At 42.2% G+C, this 22,279-nt stretch overlaps 1 protein-coding gene across 6 annotated transcripts in view; it reads right to left on the reverse strand.

Annotated features, from left to right (window-relative positions):
- Positions 1 to 1,637: 1,637 nt before the first annotated feature.
- Positions 1,638 to 22,279, reverse strand: part of LOC139538451 (growth factor receptor-bound protein 14-like) — a 56,430-nt gene continuing 35,788 nt past the window's right edge. For 3 of the 6 annotated variants that reach the window (XM_071340515.1, XM_071340514.1, XM_071340518.1), the window contains 12 exons: positions 17,090 to 17,246; positions 7,147 to 7,268; positions 6,917 to 6,991; positions 6,550 to 6,687; positions 4,972 to 5,082; positions 4,700 to 4,795; positions 4,537 to 4,596; positions 3,275 to 3,391; positions 3,073 to 3,142; positions 2,405 to 2,492; positions 2,136 to 2,229; positions 1,638 to 2,056 (listed from right to left, as the gene is read on the reverse strand). In XM_071340515.1, coding sequence (XP_071196616.1) covers positions 1,910 to 2,056; positions 2,136 to 2,229; positions 2,405 to 2,492; positions 3,073 to 3,142; positions 3,275 to 3,391; positions 4,537 to 4,596; positions 4,700 to 4,795; positions 4,972 to 5,082; positions 6,550 to 6,687; positions 6,917 to 6,991; positions 7,147 to 7,268; positions 17,090 to 17,246 — 1,275 coding nt within the window. In that variant the 3' untranslated portion in view covers positions 1,638 to 1,909. Of the gene's footprint in view, positions 2,093 to 2,135; positions 2,230 to 2,404; positions 2,493 to 3,072; positions 3,143 to 3,274; positions 3,392 to 4,536; positions 4,597 to 4,699; positions 4,796 to 4,971; positions 5,083 to 6,549; positions 6,688 to 6,916; positions 6,992 to 7,146; positions 7,269 to 17,089; positions 17,247 to 17,982; positions 18,684 to 19,037; positions 19,187 to 22,279 lie in introns of those variants that run through there. The other 3 variants (XM_071340519.1, XM_071340517.1, XM_071340516.1) reach the window with 3 other exon arrangements.

A 22,279-nucleotide genomic window follows, 5' to 3' on the forward strand; every position in this document is an offset into this window, starting at 1 on the left:
ACGACATATGTTACTTTTATGTGCATGACGTCATCATGCACCGAATTTGATGAAAGTCAATTTGATGAAAACATGGGAAAATGCCGACAGTTTTTAATGCAGATTTGAGAATATTCATATGACAATCTGTTGCCAATTGGATGGAAACCTAGCTACTGTGTGTTTATTTACCTTGTGGCTTGCTCTCAATACATAATTATAAAACTGAAATCATACAGTGCATGTAGACATTGATTTTGTTTCCTTTATAAAACATTGCAGTCCATGACATCCATTACTGTTTAAATGCACTGTTCTTTATGTTAAAAAGAAATGTGTAAAATGCATTGAGAACATGTCTTGCTTGTCACTTGTATCAAAGTAAGTATCACCTTGTTTTATTATATTGTACTGGTGAAACCTGTCTGTACAAATTGCTGCATGATTACAGTACCAATTCCAAAATTAAGCAACAAAACAGTACATGATGTAAGTCATGGTTCTTTACATCAAAATTTAACCATTTCAGGTGCTGCACATGCTTTACCTGAATCTTGGAGAAAAAAAAAAGACTATAAAACATTCATTTCAATATACAACAATTCAGATTTTGATCAATAAAAATCACAATAGTATACTGTATTTCTATCTTAAGACTGTGGTTTGAATCTCAAATCAGTCAAATATCTCTTCTGCTGGTCTTGTGATAACAAAAAGGGAGCAGCCTACCGTTTATTGACTCAAATGCAATCAATACATTTCCAATAAATGTACAGTGCAGGCTGGTAAAGCATGTTGTTGTGCATGCTCTCCCTACAGCGGTCAATGTCCAGCTTAAACAACATGCAACCACTTTGAATTCTCCTCGGCTACTCATACCTCTAAAATAGAAAATAAACTCTTTTTTTTGTGTTTTTTTATTTTAAATATACCGGAATTCCTTGAGATTTGATAAAAACAGCTTCGCTTACCCAGGAGATGACCAAGGCCAGAGGACCACTGTAGCCTACCAGAGGAGGCTAGTGGGAGGAGCTATAGGAGGACGGGCTCATTGTAACGGCTGGAATGGATTATTGGAACGGTATCAAACTTATGGAAACCACATGTTCACCCCCCGTTTCATTTAATCCATTCCAGCCATTACAAAATGAGCCCTTCCTCCTATAGCTCTTCCCACCAGCCTCCTCTAGAGTCGACATACTACATTTCCCATCATGCCTTGTCTCGTCTGATAGCAGTGATCCCCTTCTACTGACAAATTACCAGGTTCAGCTTAACTGTGCCGATACTGCACATTGATGGCTATACCACACTGGTCATTCTACTCTCGAGGTGTGAACACACACTGTCAAATATCAGCTCTCGCTCTACGGTTTCAACCGTTGGCTACAGTAAATGTTCATTCCCATAGAGAGTAGTAAAGTGCGCCGATACACAATGCAAACATGATCCACATTGTATACAGTATATTAGCGGAAGTTTGGACTCGACACATGAGTCCCTGTGGTGTTTGTGATTCGTCACCACACCTGGGCTAACATACAGGGCCAACCAATGGGCTCGCAATAGAGCCCTCAGTCACATCAATTCTACAGTAGATTCACTTTTTTCCAACGCCAGATTTCTCAACACCTATGGTCACGTATGACACAATGTCGTCATGTATTTGTCATCATAACACCCATTTAATATTTTTGTGAAAAACATAAGTCATTACAAAAGATTGATTACCACAGTTTTCTCCAAGAGAATGGATTCTAGAAGGTGATAAGTGGTTTCAGTTTGCTTATGCCTGGAGGTGTTCTCGGTGTCTCCTTTCCATGGCATGGGAGGGAAGGAGGGATGCGTGGGTGGTTGGTTCTCCAGAGGGATATTGGCTGTGATTAAAGGTGCTTCTGTATGTATGGGGCCCTTGGAGACCCCTTCCCCCTCAGAGGGTGATCCTGGCACAGTGGTGTTTGAGTTTGCAGGGCAACACTCCCCGGTTGAGCTGGTAGAACTCCACTAGCTGGATCAGATCAGTGAAGCGCGTGTGACCGTCATCTAAGCTGTAGAACAATTCCCCCTCTTCATCCACCTGACACACAAAACACAAACTTGAACAAGATGTTGTCTAAAAGAGAAGAGAATATACCAAGACAAAAGGTTACACTCACCGGTAAGATCTGAAAGTGTTTGATTCTCTGTGTGTGACACAGTGACAGTACAAATGTATTAGGGTTGCTTTGGCTGTCCCTTAGAAGAAATACTCTGAAAAGAAAGACAAGTCTCTCAGTTTCGTCAGGAACACATTTTTACCTTTCTTTTTTTTTTTACACATTTCTGTCTGAGAAAAAAAGTGAATTACTCTACAATAAAATCCATATGTAATCTCTCTAGCTTGCAGTGTCAAAAAACGCATAGAAAAGTGCCTGATGCTGCTCACCCATCAATCAAACCCTGTTGAGTGATTAAGCGGTGTGCCTCGTCTCTGGACAGTTTGCTGTGGAACCAGGGCTGGGCCATATGGAGAACTGCAAAACACACAGGACAACCATGGTGATGTTCATTAGGCACCAAACGGAAGAAAACATACAGAAACAGTGAGTGACTAGCTGAACTTGTCCAATAAGAAACGCTCGTTTCAGTTGTCCGTTGCAAAATAATACATTTGGTGAGTGCTTATATTTGTCCTATTTCATACACGTACAAGTGTGTATTAATATGGAAATGTTTTTTGGGGATATGCCAACTCTCCTTGAGACACCTTTGTAGAGCGGGGTCAGGGCCAGGCTCTGCCAGTATCTACAGCAACCCTGGAGCAATCAGGGTTAAGCGCCTTGCTCAAGGGCACAGACAGATTTTTCACCTTGTCGACTCGGGGATACTAGTGACCTTTCGGATAGCAGACAAACGCTCTAACCGCTAGGCTACCTGCCGCCAAAATCGTATTGCTAAGGTGTGCACTAATGAATACGACCCATGTGTCAAAGGGAGGGAGAGGACACGACACTGGTGGCTGAGTCATGAAGCACAGTGTATCTGGTCAGGAGAGTCATGTGGCTGTAGCGATGGAAGTTACTGCTTGGATGTTGAAAGTGGCCTTCTACTAACCTATGTTTGACATGGGACTCTGAGAGGTGGACGGGCTTCCATGGGAGCTCAGACGGTGGCAGCTTTTCCTCTAAAGGGAAAGAGAGAAGAGCATTTCAAGTGTCACATGTTAGGACTATTTTCACATGGCTGCACCATCATTTCATACCTTATACTCGCTGAGTAGAGAGAAATGACGTCAGAGAGAGAACCAATGGCCTACCCTCCATGAGAGCCCCTCCTCCACGGCTACGGACAGCGCCTCCGATGGGTTCTCGATCACCCGGCTCTTGTGTCCTGAGAAGTCCATGGCCACCAAGGAGTTCTCGGAGATACTTCTCTGGAAATATACATCGTGTTTGAGGTAGTATACATTATTATGAGTATACAGTGTGACAGGGTTTAAACGTTTGAAAAAAGGATAGAGATAGTGAGTGAAAAGTTATAGGAGAAGCACATTCATGCTTTCGTGTGTGGTATTGTGCTGCCATCTAGTGTGGAGGAGTTTGACAGTGTAATTTCTAAATGATTCCGAGCAGAATGTGCGCCAGTGACTGGGGATTAGACGGGATGTGAATAGAATGACACATAGAATTGATTATGGTCCCTTAAGCTGTCATAGTCACTGGTTCTAAATAAATCACACACAAAAGAAAATACTTATCAGGATTAGTGAGAAGCCTTTAAAATTGCCATGGTTTGCCCCTCTATCAGCCCTAACCTCGGGATCCTTAAGGGCAGTCACCACAAAGTGACTACTGTTTACTCTAAGGATAGAAACATTACAATCCTTCTAAGACTCTCCGCCCTGGTCTGGGTCTATTCAGGCGATGCAAAGATCATTCTGGGGCTCCCTGGCATCATTGTGCAAACAAACTGATTGCTCCTTTCCTTGGACTGGTTTTATTGTGATTTGATTCTTTGTCCGTAGTCGAACGGCACGTCGTGCTCTAGGCTGTAACAGCTGTATGCCAGGGTAAAGGAGATTCAGCAGCAACATGACTGTACCCTAACTTAATATCCTCCGCAAGCCTGTTCCCAGAGGGTTAGTCTAAGTGTTTCCCTAACGGTACCCTATATAGTGCACTACTTTTCACCAGGGACCATAGTGTATCCCATAGGGCCCTGGTCAAAAAGGTACACCATTTGAGATGCATCCTAGCTCCTCCCTGTGAAGCTCTGAGCACAGGGTCCCAGCCCCATGCCTGGCCACTCTTTGCGTTCTTCTGACAGCAAAGCAGGGGTGATGAGTTGGTAAGTCTGAGAGCAGCTGATCTACGGTTATTTTTAGAGCAGACAGGCTGGAACATGTTCCAATGCCCGAAATAGAACAGGTGTTTACTCATACAGAATACTCGTATTTGAGGGGGGAATACACACATTTCAGAATATTCTGGAAAATCAATCCAGGATGAATACTGACTGTGTCCTGTGTCATGGGCTGTTAAACAGTGTGTCACCACATTGTATCTACACATCACTTACCATAGGTGTTTTCTGTTTCTGGTGTGGTTGAATGAAGTTTTGGTACAGCTGCATCCCATACTGCAACACAAAACATGAGCACGTTTCAAAAAGGCAAGCCTTTAGATGTGTAGACCCTAGACAAAGTTAGGATGTGATAAGGGGGTCACAGCGTGGTGACTACCTTAAAGAGGCGCATGGCAGTGACCCAGCAGGTTCTGGTTTGCTCGTCATCTGCACACAACAGCTTGAGGTCCCGTGGAGAGCCACGCTTAGTAGACTGGAGGATCATCATGAAGAGAAAGCATGAGTTTACCAAACATAACTTGGAACTGACTTGTCTTTATTTATCCCATCAGGGGCAATTAAGTTAGAATGACTTGAATAAGTTAACATGTTAAAACCTTTACAGAAAACATCAAATATAGGTTTATAGACAGAGAAAGTAATAAGTACCTTGACACAGAATCCATAGTCCGTAGGCGCTCCGTGTATCTTTCTCGCTGATAGTAACGTGTAGACGTCGCCGTCACTGAACTCGGCGATGAACTGGAGATGTCTTGGTTCCTGTGAATAGAAAACAAGAAATGTCTCAAATCTCCACATGCCTTTCAGTGTCCCCTTTACGGAACACCCCCCCACCCGACGATGCTCCATTTCAACGAGGGGTTGGTTCTTGCATTCCACTGTAGAGTAGACTCAAGTTCCATTACAAATCTAACTATGTGAGGGATCAGGGTAGAAATGTGAACAATGCAGGGCTGCCCAGTTTGAAGACAGATGCTAAGCAAATAAAGACTACAATGTCATACTTCTTGGCCATTATGTACACACAGACGTACATCTGTGTGAGCTTAGTGGGCCGGTCAACGTAAGGAAAAGCTAGCAGTTAAGGCATGTGGTATAATGCGAGTCTGTAGTATGTTGGTCACTGTGACAATAGTAAAGAGGGAGTAGCTTGGAGTTTTTGTCTGCATCACAAATGGCACCCTACTCCCTTTACAGCAAACTACTTTTGACAAGAGCCCTATGAGTCTAAGAGCACTGGACAGGGAATAGGGCGCCATTTGGGACAAAGATTCCCATCAACCTGGTCCATTGTGATCACAGAATAAAAAGAGCTTGTTGTTTTTGCTGCAGACTCGTTAAAATGGAGAGGTGGGAACACTTCAACATAGTCAAGCAAATAATACTGCCCTATCCATTACACTGTAGGTGTGGCTAGTGTTTGACATAGGACCAAATATGTGACAAAGTGATAAGAGCTCTATTTATACAATAAGAACACTGTCAGGGAGCCAAGGCAAAAGAGATTTACCAAGCAGAGAAGCACAAAGTAAACCATTGTTCAAACTTGGTGGGACTGCGACACAACATTCTCACTTCTGTGGCACAGTGTAAAGAACGGGTAGCTATAGTTGTCTGTGTTTGTGTTGTCTGATTGACTGGCAATGTGTAGGGCCAAAACCAATTTACACATCATAAATCCCTTCATATCAAACTAAAAGAATGAAGTCAGATCTTACTTCTCTAATTGCGTCACCTATATTTGAGATAGCAAACCGAGGTCTTTTTGTGTTCTAGTGTCTTCTGTTTTTGGGAGAGGGAGAAGTGGTTGGCTTGGCACAGCGCTGTGCAGGTCTAAGCCTCACCTGTCAGCGGTGGGTGTTGAGGGCTCAGTCCCTGGCAGTGGCATGCCAGCTGAGCTAAGGGAAATCTAGCTCAACCAGTTACACAAAGCAGCCAGGAGACAAGAGCGAGCTAGTCCCCTACACCACTCTGGCACATTGACACAGACTTATCAAATGATCCCATAGAGCAGCCAGTAAAAACAAGTTCAATTATCTCCTAAAATCTATTTGCTTTTTGCAAAAACATACTTTTTGCTTTTTAACATACATAATTATTTTGGGAAGGAAATCTATTCCATTCATATTGTAATGAATTCATGTTATATTGAAATCTGGAAAACTTGACAGATACTTAGGAAACATTTATTGAATGCACACTAATTTATCAATGATATTGACTGACCTTTGATGTCCCCTTGTTGGAGAAGTAGAGACCTGACCTCCTCAAGACAAAGTAGAACTTCTTCCAAGACTTCCTGCCTTGTTCTTTGGCATGGAGGTGCCCATGGATCTCTGGACAAGTGCTCGAGTTGAGAAAAGTCTGTCGGACAGAAAACAGTCCGTAAATACTTTAGCAGCACCACTGAAGGGCTGTTTCCTGGACACAGATTAAGCCTGGTCTTGGACTTGCAAACAAACTCACTGAAGAATCTCCTTTGAAAGGGCTTGTTAGTCCAGGACTTGGCTTAATCCGTGTCCAGGAAACTGGACCCAACTCTGTCCCTTTAAAGTGAAGATACTGTACATGTAGAATGTAGCTTGATGGATACCTGTATTAGCTGAGAATGGTTCATCATCCCGTTGGTTTCACTTGATATGGACACCATGTGATCTGGGAAAAAATCCTATCAACATGAAAACACCATCAGTTATAACACCATACATGCTCTTTATATCAACTAATACCTACTGGTCCAGCAGAGTGCATCAAGATAACAGGCGGGATACATGTTTACATGAGTACACCATTTTCTTTGCTAATGTCACACCCTCATCTTACCAGCGGTTTATTGAAGAATTCATATTTGGCATAGTTCTTCCGGAAATATAACCGACTGTCTGTGTCCATGGCCCAGCCGGACAGCACCTCCATCACAGATTCATGGTCTTCTATGATTCTTTCTGGTGGATACAGGAGAAAGAAATGTCAAATGTAGAGACCACAAAAAGATAAAGAAATGGACAGAGGGGAAAGTGAGAAATCAAACATAACAATTGCGAAAATAGTACAAAATACAATAAACGTAAGTTCCTGACGATAGACATAAGGAAGGGCATCAGATGTGCAGGACAACAGTATGTCGATGGCTGTAGATTCGTGATTAGCCTGTTAGCATGGAAATAACTGAATTAGCAGGGGCTAATGTGACCATTACATTTAGAGCATGGAAGCTAACTCGCTCTTACAGCAATAACATACAAAAGCACATCCAGGAAGCCCCCAACATCAGGACATGTACATAGTGAACTCGTAGACATTGTACATTTAAGCAATAAGGCTTGAGGGGGTGTGGTATATGGCCAATATACCACGGCTAAGGGCTATTCTCCTGGACACAGCCCTTAACCGTGGTATGTTGGCCATATCACACAACCCTCCGAAGTGCCTTATTGCTATTATAAACTGGCTACCAACGTAATTAGAGCAGTTAAAATAAATGTTTTGTAGTACCTGTGGGATAAGGTCTGTTATACCACGGATGTCAGCCAAATCAGCATTCAGGGCTCAAACCACCCAGTTTATAAATTAAAATACAGTATTTCAGAACGTGACCTACTGCTTGCATGTCAAAAACAGACAGAGGAATGTACGTTCGCAATCTCCCCCTACGTGCAAGCGTAGCCAATTGACATCTTTTCTGACTTAAACAAACCAATTAGAAAACATGAACATTAAAATACACATTTCTCCTCTGCTGAAATCCATTTGCACACTATAAACAAAATATGAGGAATGCAATACCTTGCAATGTCACCAAATATTCCAGTCTATAGACTATTCTCTAAAGGGAATTAGGGGAACTTGTTAAATAAAGGTAAAAATAAATTAATAGACCCCATAGGCAAACATGCAGGTTACATGTTAAGTACACTCAGTGACAAATGGTTACCTCATAGAAAGAAAAGAAAAACCTGGGCCTACTTGACCTCTGACCCATTAACCCCGGAGGGCCATCCTGAAAGCAATACTTTTGGGGAGGGAGCTTAAGACCTAGAATTAATCTAAAAGCTAACCTAGAGTCCCATCCTATACCCACACAGGTACTCTAATGAACTCATTATGAAACACCCTCTGTGTCTGCATAGTCTCTATGAGGCTCACTGGTGGTTTCCTAATTTGAACCAGCCCCAGACTTGAGAGGCTTAACAGCCATCATTACAGTCATCCTGTTCGACTACAACCACCATAGGGGGGGGGGGTCACTGTCCACAGGTCAAGGGTTCTGCTACTGCTGCTGTGGCCCCAGCGGACTCTTCAGAATGACTTTCCTCTTCAGAGGGTTCTGACCTTTATCATCTAAAAGGTCAGCTCTGACACGCTTGCACAACCAAGCGTGTCAGAGGGCACCCTCAGAATGTGGTGTGTTCCGATGGTCGCCTACCAGTGGCACATCTTTCTGCATGTCCGGGATCTCCTCTTCAGTGGTCAGCGCTGATACCCACCCACTAGTCCTCTCGCCCATTCCATGTCTGGTATGTCATTCATGGATGAGGCCTCCGTCTCCTTACTCTGATCCTCACTGTCTCCTGTATCAGGTGTCTCCAAGGCAGCGTCAGGACTGTTGAAATCAGAGTGGGCTAGCATGACCTGATCGAGGATGGTTTGTTTTAACTGACTGAAGGCCCGTTTGCACTCTTCTGTCCAGTCTGCTGCTGTGAGATTTCCATGTATTTTTCGCCTCTTCTTGCCTTTCCCATGGCATGGGGTCTTTGAAAAGGCATTGATACCCAGGTCCAATGCTTGGTGAGGCAGAGAGTGAGCATCGTGGATGGTGCGAGCATTAAGCCATCGGAAGACTGCACAGTCTCAGGTCACCGGACTTCTTCCAGAACACCACGAGTAGGGGGGGCGTACTCACTGCGGGACTTCGACTATCCCTCGCTCCTCCATCTCATCCAAGGCCTGTCTGAGCTGGTCATAATGGTTAGGGGAGAGCCTAAGGTAAGGCAGACTGAGCGGCTTGTCGTCACCGATTCTGGACGTGATGTACATATCCAGTAGCCTTCCCACAATCTAGCTTGTGCCCTGAGAAGATGGACTCGTAGCGGTCTATAAGCTGAACTAGCTTGGCCTTATACTGTGGCGACAACGGAGTGGACTCAATGTCACCTAGCCCTAACTCCTGCAGCACCTCACTTGTTGCTCTGTGCAGCTTGATGTCACTGTCAATAGTCAAGCTATCTGCACTAGCACTGCCACAGTTGGGGGTGTCATCTATCTTGTCCACCTGCTGCCCCAGGGAGACAGCGGGCCCATCCAAGTAGTCAGTGTCAAAATCCTCCAATGCCATACAGGGAAAAACCTCAGCTATCTTGTCTCACTGTTACTGGCTTCGGTGAGGGATTGATAACTTTGAACGGGACCATCCATTGCTCCCCAATGTTGCTACTGTTCTCCGTACGATAAATGTTTTTCGGTCTTGAACGTGCACAAATGTACCTTATTTACATAAGAATTCAGACCTTTTGCTTTTATACTCGAAATTGAGCTCAGGTGCCTCCTGTTTCCATCAATCATCCATCCAGATGTTTCTACAACTTGATTGGAGTCCACCTGTGGTAAATTCAATTCATGGGACATGATTTGGAAAGGCACACACTTGTCTACAGTATCAGTCAAAAGCATTCTGCAGCGATATGCCATCCCATCTGGTTTGTGCTGAGTGTGACTCATTTGTTTTTCAACAGGACAATGACCCAACACACCTCCAGGCTGTGTAAGGGCTATTTGACCAACAAGGAGAGTGATGGAGTGCTGCGTCAGATGACCTAGCCTCCACAATCACCAAACCTCAACCCAGTTGAGATGGTTTGGGATGAGTTGGACCGCAAAGTGAAGGAAAAGCAGCCAACAAGTGCTCAGCATATGTGGGAACTCCTTCAAGACTGTTCGCAAAGCATTCCAGTTGAAGCTGGTTGAGAGAATGACAAAAGTGTGCAAAGCTGTCAAGGCAAAGGGTGGCTACTTTGAAGAATCTTGGTTACTACATGATTCCATGTGTGTTATTTCATAGTTTGTCTACAATGTAGAAAATAGTACAAAAACTTTAACGAGTAGGTGTGTCCAAACGTTTGACTGGTACTGTATATAAAAGGTCCCATAGTTGACAGTGCATGTCAGAACAAAAACAAAGCCATGAGGTCAAAGGAATTCTCTGTAGAGCTCAAAGACAGGATTGTGTCAAGGCACAGATCTGGGGAAGGGTACAATTTCTTTTTTGCAGCATTGAAGGTCCCCAAGAACACAGTGGCCTCCATCATTCTTAACATCGAAAGACTTGTAGCATCATACCCAAGAAGATTCAAGGCTGTATCGCTGCCAAAGGTGCTTCAACAAAGTACTAAGTAAAGGATCTGAATACCTATGTAAATGTCATATTTCTGGGGGTTTTTGTTGATAAAAGTGCAAGAATTTCTACAAACCTGTTTTTGCTTTGTCATTATGGTGTATTGTGTGTAGGTTGATGAGAAAAAAAATGATTTAATCAATTTTATATTAAGGCTGCAACGTAACAAAATGTGGAAAAGTCAAGGGGTCCGAATACTTTCCCGAATGCACTGTACCACACCCTCTTGGGCCTTAATTGCTTAAATATAATACAGTATTTCAGAATGTGACCTACCGCTTGCATGTCAATATCCGACTGGGAATAATTGATGTTTGCAATCTCCCCCATCTGCAAGCGTAGCCAATGACATTACCTCTTATTGACATCTAACTTAAACCAACCTATTAGATACATAAAACATTAAAATACACATTTATGCAGTGGCAAGTGGAAACAATTAACCACGTTACACATACAGTACATTAGTGGTTATTTGTTCATAATCATAACCACAATATAAACACATTTAGTGCCCAGGGCCCACATACAGTACAATCAGATCTGTGTCACAGCAGGACATGTGTTTTGCTACCTTTAAAAACGTTACACCGTGCAGATTGATTATTAACACTTTATCTAGAGATAAGTTATTTATTAATCTAAGGTGGGAGTTACAGTTTGAGTCCTGGCTCTGTGGGTGTTATTAGAAGTTCACAGCAAAGACAACAAACACATTATTGTCTGAATTTAGCTTTTTTTCCCCTTGCCATGTTCAAATAACTCAAGCATAGATTGGTAACTTTTTTTCTAATTTGGCACACCAAAAGAGGCCATGAGTAACTTCGTTAAAAAAAAGGCACCTATTGTTATAAGCAGTCTTACTTAAACCCTCATATCCATCGCCTTGTTTGACCTAGAGACGTGGACATTTTTATGTAGGTGTGTCTTTCTTCATGCTGAACAAATTTGCCTCAAGGACCCATAAGGTAAATTGGGAGAGATTTTCCTCTATCTTAGACATTTTTGAAAACGTATTCTCATGAACCATAAGTTCAAATAACGCCAATGTAGACCCACGGTACATCTCTTAGTTAGTTTGACAAAAGCTAAGGGATTGGTTAAGAGACGGCTGAGTTATTGATGAATCAAGAAATCTGATTTTACGTGTCCATTTAAAATCCAATCCACAATGACCTATCAACTTGAATCGTTTTAGGGTTATCAAAGACATTACCATGATAAGATGATTTAAGTTTGGCATGGATAACTTTAAAAATAAGGAAACTAATAAGAATTCACTTTGACAAAATGGCCACTAATGCTTAAAATAAATCATACAAATTATTCTCAAGGACTAATTAAGCAATAATACGAGGCTATGTGTTATGGCATTTTTCGCCGAGTGACTTAGACTACATCACAGCCATGATAAAAATGTTATAACACATGGACTCGAGTGTATTATTGCTGTTATACAATGGGTTGCCAGGATTAAAAAGCAAGATTCTTTCTCAAACCACACATATTTCAACAGAGCGTGATGCTACATTCACTAACACTGGTTGTCAAGTGCAATTTTTGGGCTTCTCTGGTCATTAGTTCTATTCAAATTACCTGTCAAAAACTACCCAAGCGCTGATTGATAGTTCCAGAACTTTGCAGGTTGCTATGGCAAACAAAAATGGTTGCTTTGGAGGCTCTTCCCCCTTGCTAGCAAGCCAATTACACAGCTAACACAATCACTTCAGTTAGAAAGACCGCAAACTAGCTGCATTTCATTTGACCTGTTTCTCTATTGACATTTAATTTATATATATATCCATAAAATGATGCAGATTCATAATTTCTACTGGCTGAGGAAAGCTGCCTGTATCTTGTCCCGACAACATTATTATGGGACACAGTGGAGATCTAATTTCAATATTTCAAATGTCGGAGAGAACACCTAGATGCTTTTACAGTGGAGATCAAGTTTATAAGTTGCATGGCTGGGCAGATGAGACAGTGGATCTGTAAAAGTAGTAGTGCGTTGCTAGGTAACGACAAACAATGCAACTTTTTATGAATTTCCCCCTCCCCCTTTGCCCTCAGAACAGCCTCAACTCATTGGGGCAAGGACTCTATAGAAGGTGTCGAAAGCGTTCCACAGGGATGTTGGCCCATCTTGACTCCATTGCTTCCTACAGTTGTGTCAAATTGGCTGGATGTCATTTGGGTGGGACCATTCTTGATACACATGGGAAACTGTTGAGCGTGGAAAAACCCTGCAGCGTTGCAGTTCTTGACACACTCAAACCAGTGCGCCTGGCACCTATTAGCATATCCCGTTCAAAGGCACGTCAATCTTTTGTCTTGCCTATGCAACCTCAATGGCACACACACAATCGATGTCTCAATTGTCTCAAGGCTTAAAAATCCTTCTTTAACCCGTCTCCTCCCCTTCATCTACACTCATTGAAGTGGATTTAACAAGTGACATCAATAAGGGATCATGGCTTTCACCTGTCTTCAACTGGTCAGTCCGTCATGGAAAGGGTTCTTAATGTTTTGTACACTCAGTGTACAGTTTTTCTAGTATATCATGGGCATGAGACTAACAATGGGAATTCCAAACCACCCATTCTATAAAAAGTCAGATTCCCTCCATACGTTGATGCATTCAAAGGATGGCCGCACTATACCAGTAGATAAATATTAGCATGCGCTAAAATATGCACAAAAAATATAAGGTAAAAAAATGTCATGAACCATAAGTCCAAATGACACCAAAATGTGGAACATAGATAGGTCCATGGTTCATGCCTAAACTTTGTTTGTGAAAACTAAGGGATTGGTCAAAAATGTACATTTAAAAGCCCTGTAAATCCATTCCACAGCTGCCTATCAACTTGAAACTTGTCATCGCAATCATGGACGTCCCTAAAATGAACCACACTGAATTTAGTATCTCAAAAAACATAAAATACTTATTTGCATATGTAACACTAATGCTCAAAATCTGTTAATTAAAACATTGTGATTAGTATATAATTTGTTGCCCCATTATATGGTCTGAACGTAGTGGAAAGGGTATATTTTATTTAGGAAAATTTGAAACCGGAAGTCCTGCCTCTTGAGTTTTTATATATTACATACGCTGACTGCGCATGTAATATATAAAAACTCAACACATCAAGTAATGCATTTAAAAATAATGACCTGCTGCATTCAAAGATGCAACCTACAGCACTAGACTTAACGTCACTTGTGTCATCCTTGTGGTATTGAGAGATAAACATGGTCGTGCTGATTGTACATAAAGGTAGATAGCAATCTCATGTAGGAACTTTGTTATCCAACGGATCATGTGCAATTTCGGTCATCCTGTGAACCCCGTTCATTGTTGCTCACAGCTATATTTATTATTTCAATTTATCATCGAACATTACACAATCGTTTGAACCTCAAATGCATATTAATCGTTCCAATGGAAAGCAGCGGTTTGGAGGCAGTCATCTGGAATGCTGCACAGCCATTTGAGGCTGAGTTATTCCCATAGTATAACCACAGCCGGGCCAAGGCGGGCTGCCGCACGGTCATCAGACCCAAATCCTCGTCAGGGTCTATTACAGCAATGTCTGTTTAGTATCGTTAGAGAAGGAAAAAAAAGGTACCATTTCATCGCCACATAAGCACTGCATTAAGCGCTGAAAAGGCTTAGATAATGAATAATGCAAAAATTGTACATCTAAGTCGAGTAGCACTTCATTACAAACTCGGTGAAAGCAGATGTGCTTCTGTTAGAGAAGTAGTTTGAAGTGCAAGCTTTATTTGGCTTGACCAAGATGAGTGAATCAGGCCAGAGATTGTTAGAGGTTCAAAGGGCTCTAAAAGGTCGAGAGGAACTAATTAGTATATCCCAAATGGCACCCTATTCCCTATATAGTGCACTACTTTTGACCAGAGCCCCATGTCCCCTGGTCATAAGTAGTGCACTGTAAAAGGGAATAGGGTGCCATTTGGGACACAACCTATGCCTGCATACAGGCACTGGAAAAGCAATATTTTATGTCAGTATGATATAACATATCAAAAAAAGATGCTGAGATGCCTTGCAATGTAGTCATATGTAAGGTTCTTTACAGGGTTGCAAAATACTGGTTACCAGGTTTTCCAGAAATCCAGGTTAGAATATGCCTGGATTTAGGAGTGAATAAGCAGGAAATCAAGGAATCCACCCACCGGGATTTCCAGAAAACATGGGAATTTTGGAACCCTATTCCCTAATAGTTTTATGGCCTCTTTATAATGACAACAGCTCAATGTTTCATCAACAGGAAACCATTGACTATTGGAATAAAAGAGGTTATGTTTTAGCTGACAATCTTTTCACAAGTTTATTTTCCAAAGGGTCATTTCCATTTAGGGATTAATTTAGTATTTTCTGCATACACCGAACAAAAAATATAAATGCAACAAAGATTTACAGTTCAAATAAGTAAATCAGTCAATTGAAACAACTTCATTAAGGCCTAATCTATGGATTTCTGGGAATACAGATATGCATCTGTTGGTCAAAAAAAAAATTGATAGGGGCGTGGATCAGAAAACCAGTCAGTATCTGGTGTATCCACCATTTGCCTCATGCAGCACGACACATCTCCTTCATATTGACTTAAGGCTGTTGATTGTGGACTTGGGAAAGTTGCTGGATATTGTGGGAACTGGAACACGCTGTCGTACACGATGATCCAGAGCATCCCAAACGTCCTCAATGGATAACATGTCTGGTGAGTATGCAGGCCATGGAAGAGCTGGGACATTTTCAGCTTCCAGGAATTATGTACAGATCCTTGCGACATGGGGCTGTGCATTATCATGCTGAATGAGGTGATGGCAGCGGATGAATGGCACGACAATGGCCCTCAGGATCTCGTCACAGTATCTCTGCTCATTCAAATTATCATCGATAAAATGCTATTGTGTTCGTTGTCCATAGCTTGTGCCTGCCCATACCATAACCCCACCACCACGGGGCACTCTGTTCACAACATTGAAACCAGCAAACCACTCGCCCACACGACGCCATAAACGCTGTCTGCCATCTGCCCGGTACAGTTAAAATCAGGATTTATCCGTGAAGAGCACACTGCTCCTATATGTGCCAGTGGCCATCGAAGGTGAGCATTTGCTGACTGAAGTTACGACGCCGAACTGCAGTCAGGTCAAGACCCTGGTGAGGACGACAACCACGTAGATGAGCTTCCCGAGACTGTGCAGAAATTTTTCAGTTGTGCAAACCCACAGTTTCATCAGCTGTCCGGGAGCCTGGTCTCAGACAATCTCGCAGGTGGGGAAGCCGGATGTTGAGGTCCTGGTGTTGTTACACGTGGTCTGCGGTTGTGTGGCTAGTTGGACGTACTGGTAAATTCTCTAAAACGACGTTGGAGGAAGCTTATGGTAGAGAAATTAATATTCAATTCTCTGGCAAAAGCTCTGTTGGACATTCCTGCAGTCAGCATGCCAATTGCACGCTCCCTCAAAACTTGAGACATCTGCAGCACTGTGTTGTCTGACAAAATTGCACATTTTAGAGTGGCCTTTTATTATGTCCAGCACAAGGTGTACCTGTGTAATGATCATGCTGTTTAATCAGCATCTTGATACACTGCAGACACCAGTCAGGTGGATGAATTATCTTGGCAAAGGATAAATGCTCACTAACAGGGAAGTAAACAAATCTGTGCGCAAAATTTGACCGAAATAAGCTTTTTGTGTGTATGGAACATTTCTGGGATATTTTACGTCAGCTCACGAAACATGGGACCAACACTTCACAGGTTGCGTTTATATTTTTGTTCAGTTCAGCTCATCTGAAATGAACACTTAAAAAATATATAATTACACATTACAGTCATGCCAATAAAGTCAAGGAGAAAAGGAGAGACTCAGAGCAACACTGCAGACTTTAGGACACACCTTACTAAACTGGTTGAATGATAAGAGCACGTTTCCAGCAAATTCAATGCTTTAAAGACTCAATGAAATAACGAACAGAACAGATGGATAAGTTATGCAATGTAAGCTGCTGAGAAATGGTAAGGCTACACCTGTAGGAAGATTGGAGCCACTGTTGCTGTACGATTAACTCTTTGCTGATCAACTTGTGGCATCTTTTCAAAGAGCAGAATCACACTGCAGTGTGCCACAGAAAGAGGTCCGGTTTAGGGTTATGCACTCACTAAACCGAATCGTGTGCACATCCTCATCACTATTACACAGTAATCTAAGGTTGTATAAAAACATTTACGTGGAGGATTTTGTGTCTATTTGATACTGTACTTGTAAAACGGCTTTGTCTTACTTAATTGCCCCTGGTGGGATAAATAAAGTAGTTTTGAATTTAAATCTTACCTATGCTTAGATGGGTGAGATGCTCAAACAGAGTCCAGCTGTGGTCGTCAATGCAATGATTCTTCAGGACAAACAGCTGGCATATGTCCCGGGCTGTGATGTCAGTGGGAACCTCTACTGCTCGACTTGTATTGTCCTCATTATACACTTTGATTACCTGCAGCGAAACAAACACATTGACATGAACAACATATGTATCAGAAGAGTTCAGAGCTTGCTTTATATGTACATTTAAAATACATACATTAAATATACATCAAACTTTACAAATAACCAACTAGGCAAGAAAGGGTGGTCAGAAATTTTCAAACATGGGATTTTCAAATGTTCTCCAAGCCTTATAGGATATTAGGTATGTCAAATCTCATCTTTGTCAAAGTCCACGATAATTCTACCCCATAATCATTCAACCCACACACAACAGCACCAAAAGTTGATAAATGTATCCCTAACAAAGTAGCCTACTGCGTGCAGGTTAGCGTTTCTCCATCATAAATCTTGTTCTGGAGACAGCTCTGCAGAGTGGTCACTAGCTGATACAGCCACAAAGTCAGAACATTTTAAACCTAACCCTAACCACACTGCTAACGCTAATGCCTAACCCTAACTTAAACTTAAGACAAACATTTTTGTTTTCATACATTTATATTTTGAATTTGCAGCCTGCCTATCTAAAATGGGAAAGCGACCAGTCCTGCCTCCAGGACAAGACACGACAAACATCAACGTGCCTACTGCGTAGTCTATTGCTCCAATGACCCTTTCCTTTTTTTCCCTTCTTTACAGCAGGTATATTACAGTTCTGCATTAAAAAGCTCTCTGAGAATCTCAACAGTCATGCAATATTAAACACAAAACAAGCTACTAACAAATCATCTGACATCACAACTTACCTTTCTGTTGGGAGACAAGACTTGTGAATTTGAGCTAACTCTGCAGCCTATGTAGGGCTGAGTGCACAGCATTGTAAACCAGGCTTTTAGTGAGGAACATGGAAACATGCATCAGACAGGCAGACAGTGCAGAGCCGAACAGAACAGAACAGGAGCCGAGTAGCGAGTAAGTATCAGCTGGGAAGCGTAAAGTAGAGCCCGCTCTCCCTCTCTTTCTCCTCTTTACTGCAGTGGGGCAGAAATGAGCTAATTAGAAAGAGCTGCCTCTGAGCACAGCGTTTTCCTGACTCCACAGATATATGTCACCGGGGCTATGGCCCAATCACCGGCTACCTTTTCCCCCCCAAGTAAAAGAGCCCAGGATCAGCCTGCTCTGCTCCACACAGCCCAGGAGGAGGAGAAAAGAGTCAAAAGGCTCGCTCCCCCTCCCTATTCACACAGCCATGGCAATTCGAGATCTTAGCATAAAGCCCTACGTGAGCTCTAAAGCCATTACAAAGGTGCTGGTTAAATGTAATGCTAGTTGGGTCAACTCCGTCTAAAGTTGACAGGGGTGGGCGGGGAGAAGGGAGGAAGAGAGTCACAGTAAAGACCAACTGGCTGCCTCTTTCTGTGTGCATGGGTCTCTGTGCCTTGGTTTAAGGCGGATCGTGGGGCAGGACGCACCAGCCCTCTTTTGTGGAGTGAAACGAGGCCACAGTGCTCCAGCCGAGCTGGGGTCAGCGCCCTTAAGGAGCCCGCAGCGAATCACAACCACCAACTATGACGTCACCCCTCAATGAAGTAAAAACCCCTCAATGAAGTTAAAATCAGTCTTCGCTGAGATTTACAAGACCCAAAAAACATTTAAGGATCCCCTTTGCGGGTACCTAACAAAAGCCAAAGGACTGCATTACTGGGATTACTTTAATGTCCTTTTGGTGAGTTGTCCGTACAGTACGGACAGACAAGCTAATAAGGACACACTAATCATCTCATACATTGCAGTAACACTGAAGTCACTGAGGTTGAAGTAGAAAGCCGAAGATGATCATCTCAAAGCCCAGAGCACTTACTGTATAAAACATTACATTGCATCCAATGTATTTCCAGGGGTAGAAATGACAAAAGAAAAGAAAAAAAAGAAAAAAAGATGAACAGTGTGAAGGAGCCTCTAAATCAGGCTGTGGAAAAAAACATCCAGGCAGGAATCCAGTTGTGTCCCTCTGTGGAAGTCACTTCCTGAGAATTTGCCAAATCAAATCTCAAAAGGATCGTGTTTCATGGAGGAACAGGGCAGGGTTTGTCAGGGGGTGAAACAGCTTTTACTGCGTTACTCCTGCAGATGACGGGTTGACATTAGTTCCTCCACAAAAATACACTGGACATGATGCTATATTACACAAGGTTTAGGATTTGTGTATCAGGAAGATATTTTAATATATGTATAAGAAAACCCTAGTCAAAAAAAAAAGATTTTTCCAATAGAATCCTGTAGGATTTTCACAATCCGATAAGATTTTGTTCCATCTCTTTCAGAATCCTATTAGACTGCTTTTTCCCCCGATTGGAAATCAAAAGTAATCATATTGGATCCTATAGGATTCTCACAATCCTAAAATATTTTGTATCAGTCCTATTGGACTACTTTTTCCTACTGGAAATCAAAAGTAATCCTATAGGTTTTTGCCTTGTAGGGTTTTGTCACCCCAATCACAATCCCATTACAACTTTCTTTAAATTATAGTTTGTTGTCATTTTGTTTCAGTGCAATACAACATGAATTACATTTTTGTTGATAGGAAACAGTTCTATGACTACCAGTACAGTGCACCTTTTTCAACAAAACACCCAAAACGAATGATGACAGAACATTTATGTACTCATTGAGAAATTGCCTCATGAAAATGTGACATGTATTATAAAGTACTGTAGTGTTACGCCTCAATCACACCGACAGCGTCATTGCGTTTTGGTACAACAGACGTACTTTAAAATTTCCAATGGAACACTGCATTTGCCTCGCAGCATTGCATGGCAGAGGCAGTTCCAGTGTGTTCTGGGTGGTGAATTTGTTGGATTTATCGAATGTACACATAAAAATTGTATGCGTAACAGCTTGACAGAAATGGTAGCAGAAGGTGACTGTTGAACTTTTGTTGCACACATACCCAGATTATACTGCGTACCATTTAGCAAAAAGACGCTGTAGGTGTGATCGAGGCGTTGTGCATACTCCCTTTAGCACTCGGTCTCTTTATATTTAGCAATAAAACAAATATGGCCCGTATGTCCTTATTGGAGTGTTCCGCAAAGCTAGATATGCACACAGATTATATCTCTTGACTAATATCTATGTTAACCCACTTCAGAGAGGTTTGGACAAATATTTGCTGAGGTTCTTGAAAATGCATTCAACACTGCAATAAAAATCTGCTGATTCTGTGCTCATTCGGTGTCCTACATTCTGTATTTGGAGATACAAGATTGCAGACCGCAAAAAGTTCACAACTAACGAACGATAAACACAACGTGCATAATTCGCTCTAATGAATCCTTCAGAATGAGCCCACACTAGCTCCTACATGCGCCACGTCTCGCCTATATCGATTTGATCATTGTTCATAGCATGCTGGGATGTTTCAACTAGGGTTGAAATGACTGGCCTTGGTATCCATGATAAATCACTTGGTCCAGGGAGTCAAATGAACGGCGAAGCCAGATAAAATGCTGCTGTGAACTTCTGCTTTCTGTATCATTGAGCACAAAGAGGTGCATTCATCAGGTAGCCATGCTGCTCCATGTGCCCACCTGCTTTTAGTTCACAGCTCCATTTCCGTCAGCCAAATTCCCCTTTTTTAAGTGTCATTATATAGTTACTGTGGATGCTTTACAAAAAGCTTTCCTAGAAAGATAGATAAAGTCTAAAGCTGCAGTTTTCTACCAATTTTTATATTCTCTTTCATTATACCATGTTCAAAGACAACACTCAAATATCACAAAAAACCCGAAGAGGGTGAACACATAAGGACTGCTTAATGCCTCAGTCGACGTGAAATAGTAGTCCAGAGCACATACAGGTAACCTGGCCTGTGCAACTAAATACTAAAAGTGCATTTCAGTCCAAAGTAAATGTGAAGTGTGCTCGCGATTTAAGTTTAGATAGTCAGTCGTTCTAGAACTTAACACAATGACATACACTGTGCAGGGACTGACATGGGAGAGTGCTGAGGGAAATAAGATAAGAGTTGGCCAACAGTGATAAGGTTGATGACAGGGCTAAGCAGCGCTACGAGCTTTGAACCAGTACTAACTGCAACCCATATTTTAGCCCCGGCCTTCCCCGTCGATGGCCACACGGTTGTACATACAAATTGAACAGAAACTCTGGGAGGAAAGGAACATGGTCTCCAATTGAGACAGAAATGGGATGGAAAATCCAGACAGACATAAGCGCTGGCCTAAATATAGATTTGTCTATGCTTTGCTAACAAACGCTATAAAGTCCTCTTTATCTCAAGGACAGGGTTGCGGACACCGGTTTACTAATTTGCGTGTGCTGGTTTTACCTTGAACTCCACTCCCACAGCTGCAGCTCTATCTGTGAGCGCCACAGCAGTGGCCTCAGCCCTGGGCTCGGCGTGTAACAACCATACATCCACAGTGCCCTTCACTACAGCACTGGATAAGCTCAGTTAGCCATGCTACTCCTCCACATGCTTGAACTCCCTGCCTGTCTGGACACAGCAGTTCTAGGTGCTACACCTGGGCCTATGCAGTCTCCTTGCCCTACTGCTCTCATTTTGAGGCATTTTAGTTGAACATTGTGCAGCTGTATATTCTACGTTTCTGCCACGTAATGTCAAGCCTTTCATTTCATGATTAATGCGAAACTTATTTTAACAACACATTTTAGAAAAGGTATTCATAACAGCAAACCAAGAATATGTTGAGGACCATAAATAACCATAGGCCAAACCTTTTACACATTTAACAGTGAAACTCCAGTGGTTCAACAGGCAACAGGCTCACATAGAACCTTGAAATGGCTCACTCTAGTGTCATTTTTGCCAAACAGGTTTATAGACCGTTACAGACACATATTTCAACCGGTCAGATGTTTTGTATTCCAAATCACTTCTACATTTATCCTTAGCGTGATATCATCATGGCATTAAGCTGTCCAAGTCTGAGTTAACAGAGTCTTCTGAAATACGTGGACAAAATTGTGTTTTAATGTCAACCATTGTTTTTTCACTTTTTAATAAGTGCGTCGACTGCAAAATTGTATCACATTTCTATTAAGCTGCTACTGTAA

The sequence above is a fragment of the Salvelinus alpinus genome, chromosome 14, assembly GCF_045679555.1.
Source record: "Salvelinus alpinus chromosome 14, SLU_Salpinus.1, whole genome shotgun sequence".
Taxonomy (NCBI): Eukaryota; Metazoa; Chordata; class Actinopteri; order Salmoniformes; family Salmonidae; genus Salvelinus; species Salvelinus alpinus.